Consider the following 12287-nt stretch of genomic DNA (forward strand, 5'->3'; position numbering starts at 1 on the left):
AATATTTAGTTATATGTGGGTCCCACTTAAATTATATCTAGGATTCTCTTATATATGCTGTACTTTGGAGTACTATGGTTCACACTATTTTGCCATTAGATTTCTGCCAATGTAATCATCCAAGAAACAATTTTATGATACACCATTTTGTGTGTAACGGAGGAATATGCAGCCAATTGCCCAATCATATAATTTTATGAGATAAATTTATACTCTCGTATAATAGCTTGTAAACTATACAAGAGACATAAACCACACTAGACTAACCATGTGTGACAAGTTCAACTTAACGACTATTGACAAAGAGATTCGAACTTGGGTCAATTGACATCAATTGACACAAGCTCAATTGCTCGTTTCGTTTCCCTTGTAAGGTTCTACTGAGTAAATACTAGGGGTCTAGTAGCATGTTCGGTTGACAAGATCATTTATACACTTCTTCAAACACGCTACTAAAGTCAAAATCCGTTGTTAAATTAAATGCTAATATTGCATTAAATTAGTAGCATCCCTATATTCACATTAATTTAATAGTGGGTGACTAAACAAGTAAAAGACTATTTTATTCTTCAAACTACGTGTTAATTTTATTAAATAAATTGATTTTATAAACAAATCACATATAATATAAGAATTTAACAGATTTAATACAATATCTAATTCAATGTATCGAACATCTTACTAACTAAGTAATTAATTAGCGAGTAGAGAATTAATCCAATCTCGTGATAAGATAAAAATGTTAGATATATTATTTTTAAGTACAATTCCTCAATATTAGATTCAAAACATGAATAATTATAACACAAGAACTAAGTAATAATCAATCTTGTTTACTCAATAATAACATATGTGTACCCTTTGAATAAATAAATTAAAAAAAAAAAAAAACCTATTACTTTAATGAAGTGTAAGCCAGTTTCCCATTTTTAAAACACAATATTGAATATGTAATGATATATCTAATTATCTAAGCTATAATAATTCAGTTTGTCCTAGAAAAATTTTCCATACAATTTTCTGCACATTTACCTAATTCCTAAACATTTTGCCCAACGTAAAAATCGAGAAACCTTACTAGGGAGGTTATAATCGGATAAAGAAGATGGATCGGTTGACAAATCTTCGGCGTTAGACCAAATGTAAACTCCTCGTTCTTGCCTACTACCTGGAACCGTGTTGTCTAGTACAAACGCAATCAATAGTGTCACCACCATGCTCATTGACATAAGTGCATTTACTGCGAAATCGAGCTGAAAAAAAACAAGAAAAAAAAGGGAATTAAGCAATCGAAGCAAGAATTTGAAGTGCATGGAGGGTTTTATTTATTCTATTTAGGAATGGAAGTCGGACGTATATTTCCAAAAGAAAAAATTGGAATTGAAAAACTAATTCCAATTCCTTTGCAAAAGAATTCGTAAAATCGAAAACCGGAAAGAAAAATTGTAAAAAAGACTTGTTCCAAAGTCAAAAATTTCGGAACAGGATCGATAGAATTCGGAAATTTCATTTTTGTGGTCATAAAATACATAACAATATTGAAATGATGTGTATTTTTTGAAAAGAATCGATTTTTTTTAGTTCGGAAGCCATTATGTTTTCAAATTCCATTAAAAAAAAACGAAAAAATCAATTGGAATCGGCGGAATTGGGGAAAACCATTTTTTAGTCACCTACAATAATATTAATATCACAAATGTAATTTTTGGAAAAGAATCGGAAATCAAAATCCAATATGTAATCCAATTCCATTAAAAAAAAAACCGGAAAATCGGATTTCAGAATAAAAAGAATAGTTCCAAAATCAGAAATTTTCAGATCAAAATCGTCGGAAATTCATAAAAAATACATAACCATATCAATGTATAGATACATGATAGAAGATCTACCAGGTGTGTATATATATAAGGATCGATAATCTTACTTGTTTACTTCCGGTGTGAACAGGTCCATCGGAAGCTGCTGAATAAGGGATAAGATAACTAGGTAGAATCAAAGTGGAATCTGGTGGATACTGCTGAACATAGGCTGGGATTGATAAACCGAGAAATAACGAAACACCGACTATTGTAATATTTCTAAAACTTGCTGTTTGAGTGTACTGCAAAGTCGAAAGACCTAAAGCCACGACTAGGGCCCACATGAAGCATAGAACAGCAGCTGCTAGAGCTTGTGGTATCGAAGCGAGGATCGCACCGATTTTACCTAAGAAAAATACGTAACAAATATATAATTAGTTAAATGTTTAGCAATTCTTGAAAATTAAAAAAGAAAAAATCGGAAGTGGAAAAAATAATTCAATTTTATTCCAAAAACATTGGGAAAAGTAAAAAATTAGAATCGAAAATTCGGATTGGGATCGTCGGAATCCAAAAATTCAAATGTGGTCACGTCTAATACAAAATGCATAAAAATCATAATAGTATTGATCAAGTGTAATTTCCGGAAAACAAATAGCCGGAATTTTGAGAAATTAAAATCGGATCGAAAATAGGAATCTAATATTTATTCCAATTCGGTTCCAAAAGAAATCGGAGAAATTGGAATGAAAAATATTTGTTCCAAAATCGGGAATTTCCGAATCAGAATAGGTAGAATTTGGATTGGAATCGTCGGAATCCAAAAATTCAAATTTGGTCACCTCTAATACAAAATGCATAAACATCATAGTAGTATTGATTAAGTGTAATTTCCGGGAAACAAATAGCCGGAATTTTCAGAAATTAAAATAGGATCGAAAAGCGGAATCTAATATTTATTCCAATTCAGTTCCAAAAGAAATCGGAAAAAAAACGGAATTCATAACGAAAAATACTGTTCCAAAATCGGAAATTTCCGAATTAGAATCGGCAGAAATCGGTAAATTATAAGTTACCTATGAATGAGAAAAGGATCATGAAAACTGCTCCAACTTCGACAACTTTTCTACTCGCAACCTTAGTTACATCAATCGTATGCACATTTTCGGTCAAAGTAGTTGACCCTGTACCCGAACCCCAAAGTCCAGCTAATACACTGCAAAAACCTTCTAATCCAATTCCTCTACTAACAATGCCAGCTGTCGGAGCCTTTGCGTTGATTCTCATCGATGTAGTATGATACGTCCCCACCTGCGAAAATTCCGGTTTTTTCCGTTAATTTCAATCTAGTGGATAATTTCTTGCTTATTTTTCGTTAATTTTTCGTTAAGTTTAAGATCGAATTTTGTAATCAATTGGTTTTCTTCTAGTAACTTTCTAATGGATCTAGGGGACTATACTTTTATTTTCAAATTATTTATTTCTTTATTGAAGGGTTAAATACAATTTACACCCCTAATGTACACCATCTGTAACACTTACCACTAAAGTATCATTTGTAACACTTACACCCCTCAAGCTCAATTCAATTTGTATTTTAAATCCTAATACCTTAAGATTTTATTTTTTATTTAAAATAATAACTAAAAGAATAATTAAATTATACAACTAAAAATATCTGTTGAAAAATGCAATATTTTAAAATTTAAAAATATTATCTTGTATTGTTGGGTACATATTTAATAAATAACATCTAATTGTTATTGGACCAATTAATCGAATATATTCATATCGATAAATTTTAAGAAATCCATACATACATAATAGTAATCTTAAGTATTTAAATTTATTTTAGTTCATTAATTTCTCAAAATATATTTTCATTCATTATTATACAATATATATTACTTTTTATTTTTTTTCCAATAATTTAATTTTAGTTACTTTTCAATTTTTATGATCCAATAATTATTAGATTGTTATCTTTATTATGTTTTAATTTTAAAATATAAAATATTTGATGCAGAGGGGTAAGTGTTACAAATGATACTTTAAGGGGGTAAGTGTAACATAGGCTATACATCAAGGGTGCTAAGTGTATTTAGAGCATCTCCCACCCTTAACACCATCTTTTCACCAAATGCTATTTTTGGTGGTGAAAAAATGGTGTTATCTCACACCCGTAGCACACCAAAATAGTGTATTTGGTCTCCCACCAATTCCATCAAATTTTACACCAAATAATAAAATATTAATATTTCACTATTTTACCATTTATAGAGAATAGAATTTGGTTTGGTCTCTCATGGCATTTCACCAAACATATTACAAAATTATAAGTATAATGTTAATTGTAAATTTTGTCTTATTTATTATCAAAATATTGATTATGAATTAATCTTAAACAATGATTTTATTAAGTATATAATTTAAAAATTATGATAAATATCAAAAATTTATTGAAACATGAATGAAAATCGACTTAGATTATTATACATAGGGCAAATTACGGCCACCCCTGAGTTATGGTCAAATTACGAAAACCCCTCCTGTTTGGGTAATTATGAAATACCCCTCCATAGGTAAATTTAAGGATGTTAAATCGGTAAAACCGCACTGAAATTTCGGTACGCCAACATTTTATACCGTTTACCGAACTGAATATACGATTTGGTTCGATAAATAACCGAATTACATGAATTTTATGTAAAAATGAAGAAGGGGTGACTATAATTACCCTAACAAAAGGGTTTTTTTTTCGTAATTTGGCCATACCTCAGGGGAGTGGCCGTAATTTGCCCTTATACATATAATAAAACCACACAAACAATAATTTCATAAATTATTGCCTAAAAATGTTAGAACATAAATTAATTATAAAAACATTACAACATTTTTTTGGCCAAAAAAATTATATCATTGGTAATCACAAAAAAATAGTTAATATAATAATTTTATATGCTAATTATAGAAGGGTGTTAATTACACCAAATCCTATTTTCACTGCTATATTTGATAGAAAAAATAGGATTTGGGGGAAAAATGGTAAAATGTTGGAAGAGTGGGAGATGAAAATGTCTTCACCAAATGTTGGTGAAAATATAGGATTTAGGGATATAGTGATATAGAGTTTGACCAGGGTGGGAGACTAAACTAAATCACTATAATTTTAGGTGTATTGGTGATTTAGAAATTTACGTTGGGAGACTAAAAACACCTAAATTATGTGATAAATATGGAATTTGGTGATGGGTGGGAGATGCTCTTAGCCCTTTATTTAATGTTAAAAATTCAATCGAAACCGAACATATGCTTAATATAAAAAAGTGATTCGACTCTGCTTACGAGGCTGTATGATTAATCTATTCAATCTCAAACATTTTTTTTTTGCATAAAACGATGCAAAATAAATTTAATCACAATATAAGGAGGTCACTAACCGAGTCGACTGAAGCAACGAGCGATACGAAAATCATTACTACCGAAGTTCGTAATTTGAAAATCGGAATGCCCCATTGTAAGGGGTACGGGATTCTGACCCAAGCAGAGGTTTTCATTGCACTAGAAACATCTGTTCGGCAGTGCTTCATAGTATATGCATGCTTTATACAAGCATCTACGAGGATGTTCGAACTCGGTATGTCTGAACTGCAGCCTTTGTAGTTATATGCACCGCCAGCTGTCAGAAAAAACGCGTACGCCCATATGATTACTACACTTAGTGGAACCTGCAATTATCCCAAAAAAAAATCGGAATCCGGGTTTTGGCACAAAACGTAATTTGTACGTAATTTTACTTACGGCGTAGATTCGAAAAACTCTGTTGCCAAAGATGGATATTCCTCTAAGGTACTGCAAACCGGAAAATAAATAAATAAATAAGAATGAAATTCGGAAAAAAACTAATTCCAATTTTGTTCCAAAAATAATGGGGAAAAAAAACGGAAATTGGAATAGAAAACTTATTCCAAAACCGGAAATTTGTGGATCGGAATCGGCGAAATTCGGAAAATTCTAATGTTTAGTAACCTGAAATATAAACTACATAATAATATCTATATTATAAATGTATTTTTCGGAAAAAAAAAAATAATTGAATTTTCGGAAATTAAAATCTGATAGGAAATTCAGAAATCAGAATATCCGGAATTCGTATCGAGAAATATTGTTCCAAGATCGATTTTTTTTTTGGATCAAATCATCGTAAATCGGAAATTAAAATAATGATTAATGTATCATATTCCTAGTGATAAATTGCGAAACAAAGTTGTATATACGCCTATGCGGATAGCTAAATGTACTCACCAAGGTAAAAACAAGAACCAATAAAATCTCGGGAAGGCTAATTTCGACACACGCACCGGCTTGTGGAAAGCCGTAGCTGAAAAATGCTAAACCCACCGCCGCAACTGTCGGTGCAACCACAACCGGGTTTATGAACCTGGACCAATACATATGTCGAAAATAAATTACGAAATTACCAAAGAGCCCTCTTCCACATACATATATATATAATTTCTTCAAGATTAGTTTACCTTAAAAATAGAGACATCAAACCGGTGAAACCCATTGTGCACTGGAAAATCGAGCCAACGATTATAGCCCCTTGTAATTCCCTCATAATGTACCGGAATCTCTGTGCACGACAGAGCATGTATTTATAAATTACAATCTAATCGGGGAAAAAAAAAAAAAAGAGTGATCTTTCTTGCAATTACGATGTTTTTTTATCCAATTAAAACGTGATCTCCGAAATTTGTGAAACTATAGGCATAATATTATGTCAAATTACGAGCATGTTAGGCATACGGAGATACTTAATAAAAGCCTAACACATTATATAGTTTCTTGTTTTTCTTTTTGTTTTTTTTTTTCCAATGAAAAGATACGTAAGATTCTGGAAAGTGCTTACATGTTCAGTGAGATTCCGAAACTCGCGCGAATTCATGATAGCTAAAGCCGGGGCCCAATAAACGAACGAACTGCCTTGAACCAACGGGAGGCGAGTACCAAAATACGCGTGAAGTATTGTCGCGATTCCAGATATCAGCAGCATAGTGGAAATTACAGTGGCTGTATCCTTCTGTCGTCATTTCCCCCAAAAAAAATTACGAACAAATAAAATTAATTTCGATTTATCTTTAATGTCAAATTCCGAGAGAGTAGTATCTTAATTCTTACATCGGTTCCACCCATCGAAGGTACGACGATCACGGGAATGAAGATAAGAGAACCAGCCAACGATAAATAGTGTTGCAAACCGTAGAATACAACCGGCACTGCAGTTTGAAAAGGATTAAAACACTACAATAAAAAACCGAACATCGTAATAATCGAGAGATTAAAAACTAACCGTAACCAGGATTATCTTTCAACCCGCACGTCAATTTCGGCGAACGATGCCACCCCCCGTCACCCGAATCCTCTCTATCCGGATCCGGATTCTTTTGCTCCATATTTACCGTATCGCCCCCATTTTCATTCCCACTTATCCCATCTCCCCTCGATTCATTTTTCGTTTCCGAAACTACCCCCGGTGCTACATTCCTCGGAATCTCACTCTCACCTCTAACAACTCCTCCATCTCTAAACCCTAAACCCCCATTTCTATCCCTTTCGTTTCCACCGCCCAAAACGGGTTCGATCTCGGGACCCGTTTTTCGAGTCCTACCCAAAATAGGATCGATATCGAATTTGGGCGATATGGACTCATTCTTTTCAAGAATGCCCTTCTCCAAATCAAATCTACCAACATTACTACTACCATTGTTCAAATCTCTCCTCCCACTTAGAGCACTTCTGTCGGTCTCGCCGGAGAAAGTCGAAACGAAACCGGTACGCTTAGCCCAAGATCTCAACTCTAATGGGTCGTAACCTTTTCTTGGTACAAAAGGCTCAATTTTTGGTTCTAAAACAGATCCCACTTTCTCACTCTTTTTTCTTACACTCTTGTTTTGCCTTTCTGAGTTTGACCCTCCTTCCATTTCACCTTTCTCTCAAATGGGATCCTTTTTTTTTAAGTGAAACGACTGAAAATTGAATCTTTTTTGCTTTTCTTCTAGTCAGAGAGAGAGAGAGAGAGAGAGAGAGAGAGAGAGAGAGAGAAACTCACCGAACTTGCAAAATAGGTGAAGTGAGAGAGAGAGAGAGAGAGAGAGAGAGAGAGAGAGAGAGACTCACGGAACTTGCAAAATAGGTGAGAGAGAGAGAGAGAGAGACTCACGGAACTTGCAAAATAGGTGAGAGAGAGAGAGAGAGAGAGAGACTCACCGAACTTGCAAAATAGGTGAAAGTGAGACAGAGAGAGAGAGAGAGGTGTCGAGAAAAATGTGCGGTGTACTGGTATCAATGGCGGAGGAATGGTGGCGAAGTGGAAGTGAATTTTGCTGACGGAAGCATCTTCCTCTTTATCAGGCACCTTTCTTTTTTTTCCTTTTCTTTTTCTTTTTTCTGTGTTTTTTGGGCTGCCGCTCAAAAGTCGCTATCGGTTTTGGATGCCCTTGTCAGTTGCCGTTGAAACCGTGCAATGTCTATTTTGCCCCTTCCCTTATTCCAAAAAGTTTTCTTAGTTTTGAAGCCTGGTTTGCTTTACTATTTCAAAAACTTTTGGAAATAGATTAGGAATTCTTTTATTTTCTTGAGATAAACTGCCATTAATCATAATTGATTAGTTTCATAATATCTCAGCAGCTTCTTAGAGTTAATTGCACATAATCCCCTTCGTAATTTTGAATTGTCGAAAAAGTTCTCGTGTTAAAAATATTATCACGAACCCCCCCTATATTGTGTTTTACGAAGCACACCGCCCCTTAATTCGAAATTGATGGTTGACTTGTATACAATAACTAAACTACCCATAATAGTTTTTAGTAATATTTCAATTTAAAAAAAAATATATATCTCACAAACAGGGCAAACCAGCTTCTCTCCGACAGTGGTGGGCGGAGATTTTTTTTTCTTTTTTCAGATCGAAAGAAAGAAGTGCAGCGACGGCAATTTTCGGTGGATGGAAATTGTGGATTCAGAAGCTATAGTAGTAGCGGTGGTGGCATTCAAAGGCAGCGACGGTAGCGTGGTGGATTCGGAGAGTCACCTTCGAGTTTGGCAAATAGTTGTGCAGTGACGACGAAGGATTCTTCGAGTTTGACATTCTTCTTCTTCTTCCTCAGGATACGACTTAAGTTTCACAAATTGGAAGAAAATGCTTTGAAGCATTTTTGTATTTTATTTTGGGTTTGGGCAGGGATGTGCCGAAAAGCTTGAGGCGCCATTTTTTCTCCCCTCTTACTTCTTGAATTTGGAATAGAAATGAACTTCATGCTCAGATTTGGGTTTGGATGATGGTTTTTGCTGACAAAAATCATGGTGAAAAAGTGGAGGGCTGCTCTCGAGGTTGAAGAAGAAATCTTATTTGAAAATATAACATTTTGCTGCTTATGAAATTTATGGGGGCATTTTTGGTATTTTCGTTTCAAAAAACGAATCCCCAATCGCATTCACGGCGTGTGAAGCGCACGGTCACCTCACAAGGGCCTTATTTCCTTGACTAATATTCGTAGGGGGTATTTGCTAATTGTTTTAACACGGGGTCTTTTTTCAGCAATTCGAGATTACACATGAGTTGTTTTGGCAAAACCCCCACTTTTTATAAGGAAAATTAGCTAAAAGTCCCTAAAAATATTTAGTATTATTTAAATAACGGTGAAGATTTACCATTTGTGCCAAAAATACTCTAACTGGATTTCGGTACTATCTAAAGTCCCTCGTGCCCTCTAATTGGTTTGTATGGAAACAAACAGTTTTTCTCTTCATCCACTTGAAAAACAGTTAGACATTCAACTTAGACGGACTTAATAATATATATTAAATAAACTAAATATTGTTATTACATGAATAGACAAAGACAAACAACTTATTTGCATAGCCTACTTACATATATAAATAAATTAGCAAGAGCTTAGATTAAGTAATATCAGTGCATGAATACATAGATTTCGTAACACTTAAAAGCTTGCACATACATCTTAGAAAGCTTAGTTGCGATGTTTAGTTACATTAATAATTAAAGAGCTTAGAATAACTATACACAAAGAGGTTACTTGTAGTAAATTGAACAAAAAGTTTAATTAAATCGATCACCAAACACACCATGACCACCACCATCACCAAAACAATAATCGCATTGTTTGTTTTTTGTTTTCACGAACATTTGAAGTAATTATTGCTAATTTTATTGTCCCTGCAGAGGTAAAAAAAAAGTGTAATAAAAAATGGTGTATGTGTGTGCGCGCGTGTGTATGTGTATCATCGCTAGGTGGGCGTGTGATTGTGTGTGACTGTGTGTTGCAGAATTCAACAATAGTAACAGCGAGGAGCGATGGTTGAGCAGATCTGAAGGATTTGAAGGGTTGGCAACTTCAAAATATTTTTTATAAGAGTCAAAGTTCAAACTATATACTAACTGCAAATATTTGTATGTTCGATTGTATGTATATATTAATGGACCCAATATAAAATAAATGTGATTTTGTTGTTACATTAGTATATATAGTATAAATTTAATGCAACATAAGTTAATAAAATAAAACGCTTAAATTCCTAATTAAACACTTAAATATAATATGATTGCATATTTTCTTTATTTCTTGCCCACACTTGAGCTATTAAGTCTCGTAGAATTTACGATTTGCTTCTATCGATAGTGTAGTGTGACATCGTCTCCCATAGTCGCAATTATTGATATGCCGCGTGTTCTCAAATTCACATATAGCTCCCTATATCGATAATAAATAGTGACACGAGCACTACGAGATGTGGTTGATTTTTACGTTGTTGTCCTCGTCATCTGACCCAGCATCAATGTAGTTATCTCGTTCGTATTCCACGATCAAATCCCAAAAGTCATCCGATCCATTAACGGCAGCAACCGAAACCAAAAGTTCCTACATTCAATCAATAATCATCTTCTAATATCCTTTTTTTTTCTGTTTTATCATCACAATTAATATTTAATAATACTTTTCTTTAAATTAATCCAAAACAAAATGGGGGAAAAAAATTCTTGAGGGTACCAGAACAGTGGAGCCGAGCTGAGCCGAATGAGGTCGTCTTGCTGCTCTTTGTATCGGCGCCGAAGGTAGGTTTCGAGTATCTGCATCACGTCGCCGAACTTTATCTTCTTTCTATTCTGTTCCAAGCGGCGAGTCAACTCGGCTAACCTTGCCCTGAGTCGCTCAATCCGCGCCTCCGCCATTGATATCTGCCGCAGCCGTAGCAAAGTATGGTACGATCTCTTTCTGCCGCAACACATGGTACGTATCGATCGGGCTGGTTTGAGTTGAACTTCTTGCTTCGGAAGTTGTACCTTTGATTTGTGTGAGTATAAGTGTGAGTGTGAGCACTGATTATTTGGATTAAGAGTTCGGAATCTTTATACATTTAAATGAAGACCAATTATTTGGTTTGGTGTAATCAAATAATTAGTAATGTACAATTAATTGTACACCAACTTTCGAATTATGACAACGTGTCTGAATATAATTACATAATTTTCAAACTTTTCACAATTTTTTTCTAAAACTAATGAAAGAAACATAGAATATGTGGTTTTGTTTTCTAGTTAATTGTAGTAATTTTTACATTTTAGGGATTGGTTTACTTTTCTTCAATTTATATTGAAATGGATGGCTGTGCAATTCTAATTCAGGACATTTCATTTGGTATGACTCTAATACTATATTCAATGATTATCCCAATTAAAAGTTTAAGCCGTTAAATCCGGCAAAATTGCTCCATTAGGACCGAACGGGTAGATCCATCTATAGGATTGATTCTGAAATGGACAAGATCTGCGGGTTTGAATCTAAGACGGGTTAAAAAATATTAAATATCCGTGAAACCCGTTCCGCCCTGCTATACAAAATAATGTCGTTATGTTTATATTATGTAGTATGATAAATTAATAATGTATAATACATAAGTAAAGTATCTCTTACATGTAAAAAATTATATCTATAACGATGACATCGTCTCGTTTTGTATATGGTTATCTATTTTATTTTAAATCTTGTCTTATAAATGTTTGAATTTAGTTACTCTTTTTTGGATTTATGGTTAAAACGTATTAATTTTGATTTACTCGTGACATTTATTATTGATGTTATTCACGTTTATTTTCAAAATTTTAGGTTTGGTCATTCATTTTAATTTCTAAATAGTTTCGTGTAAAACTTATAAATTATTAATGAAAATAACTTTTTTAATATTACGACTGGTTTCGACTCGTGAAGGTTGAGTTCTACTTTAAACCCGCAATAAACCCTTCTATCCTAAACCCGCAAGTTTGGTTCTTTAAAATTAAGAACCGTTAATTGACAGGACAAGGGTGCGTTTTGCTAGAACTCACGGGTTTTGCGACCCGCTAACTTTGAATGAAAATCAATTATTGTTGTAATTAAATAATTAGTAATATTTAATTGTACCAATTTC

At 33.6% G+C, this 12287-nt stretch overlaps 1 protein-coding gene across 2 annotated transcripts; it reads right to left on the reverse strand.

Annotated features, from left to right (window-relative positions):
- Positions 1–777: 777 nt before the first annotated feature.
- Positions 778–8272, reverse strand: LOC105955869 (Xanthine/uracil permease family protein). Of its 2 annotated transcripts, none has more exons than XM_012979667.2 (11): positions 8028–8272; positions 7153–7857; positions 6981–7078; positions 6712–6882; positions 6335–6435; positions 6105–6240; positions 5601–5651; positions 5240–5527; positions 2876–3110; positions 1925–2205; positions 778–1253 (listed from the first exon to the last, which is right to left on the reverse strand). In XM_012979667.2, exons 2-11 carry the CDS (start codon positions 7781–7783, stop codon positions 1029–1031), a joined length of 2217 nt encoding a protein of 738 aa, XP_012835121.1. In that variant the 5' UTR covers positions 7784–7857; positions 8028–8272; the 3' UTR covers positions 778–1028. The 2 variants fall into 2 exon arrangements, with proteins under 2 accessions (XP_012835121.1, XP_088681452.1); XM_088825326.1 differs by lacking the exon at positions 8028–8272 and adding an exon at positions 7912–7974 and having other exon boundaries at positions 7153–7807.
- Positions 8273–12287: the final 4015 nt, after the last annotated feature.

The sequence above is a fragment of the Erythranthe guttata genome, chromosome 11 (assembly GCF_056151865.1).
Source record: "Erythranthe guttata isolate IM_541 chromosome 11, IM_541, whole genome shotgun sequence".
Classification (NCBI taxonomy): domain Eukaryota; kingdom Viridiplantae; phylum Streptophyta; class Magnoliopsida; order Lamiales; family Phrymaceae; genus Erythranthe; species Erythranthe guttata.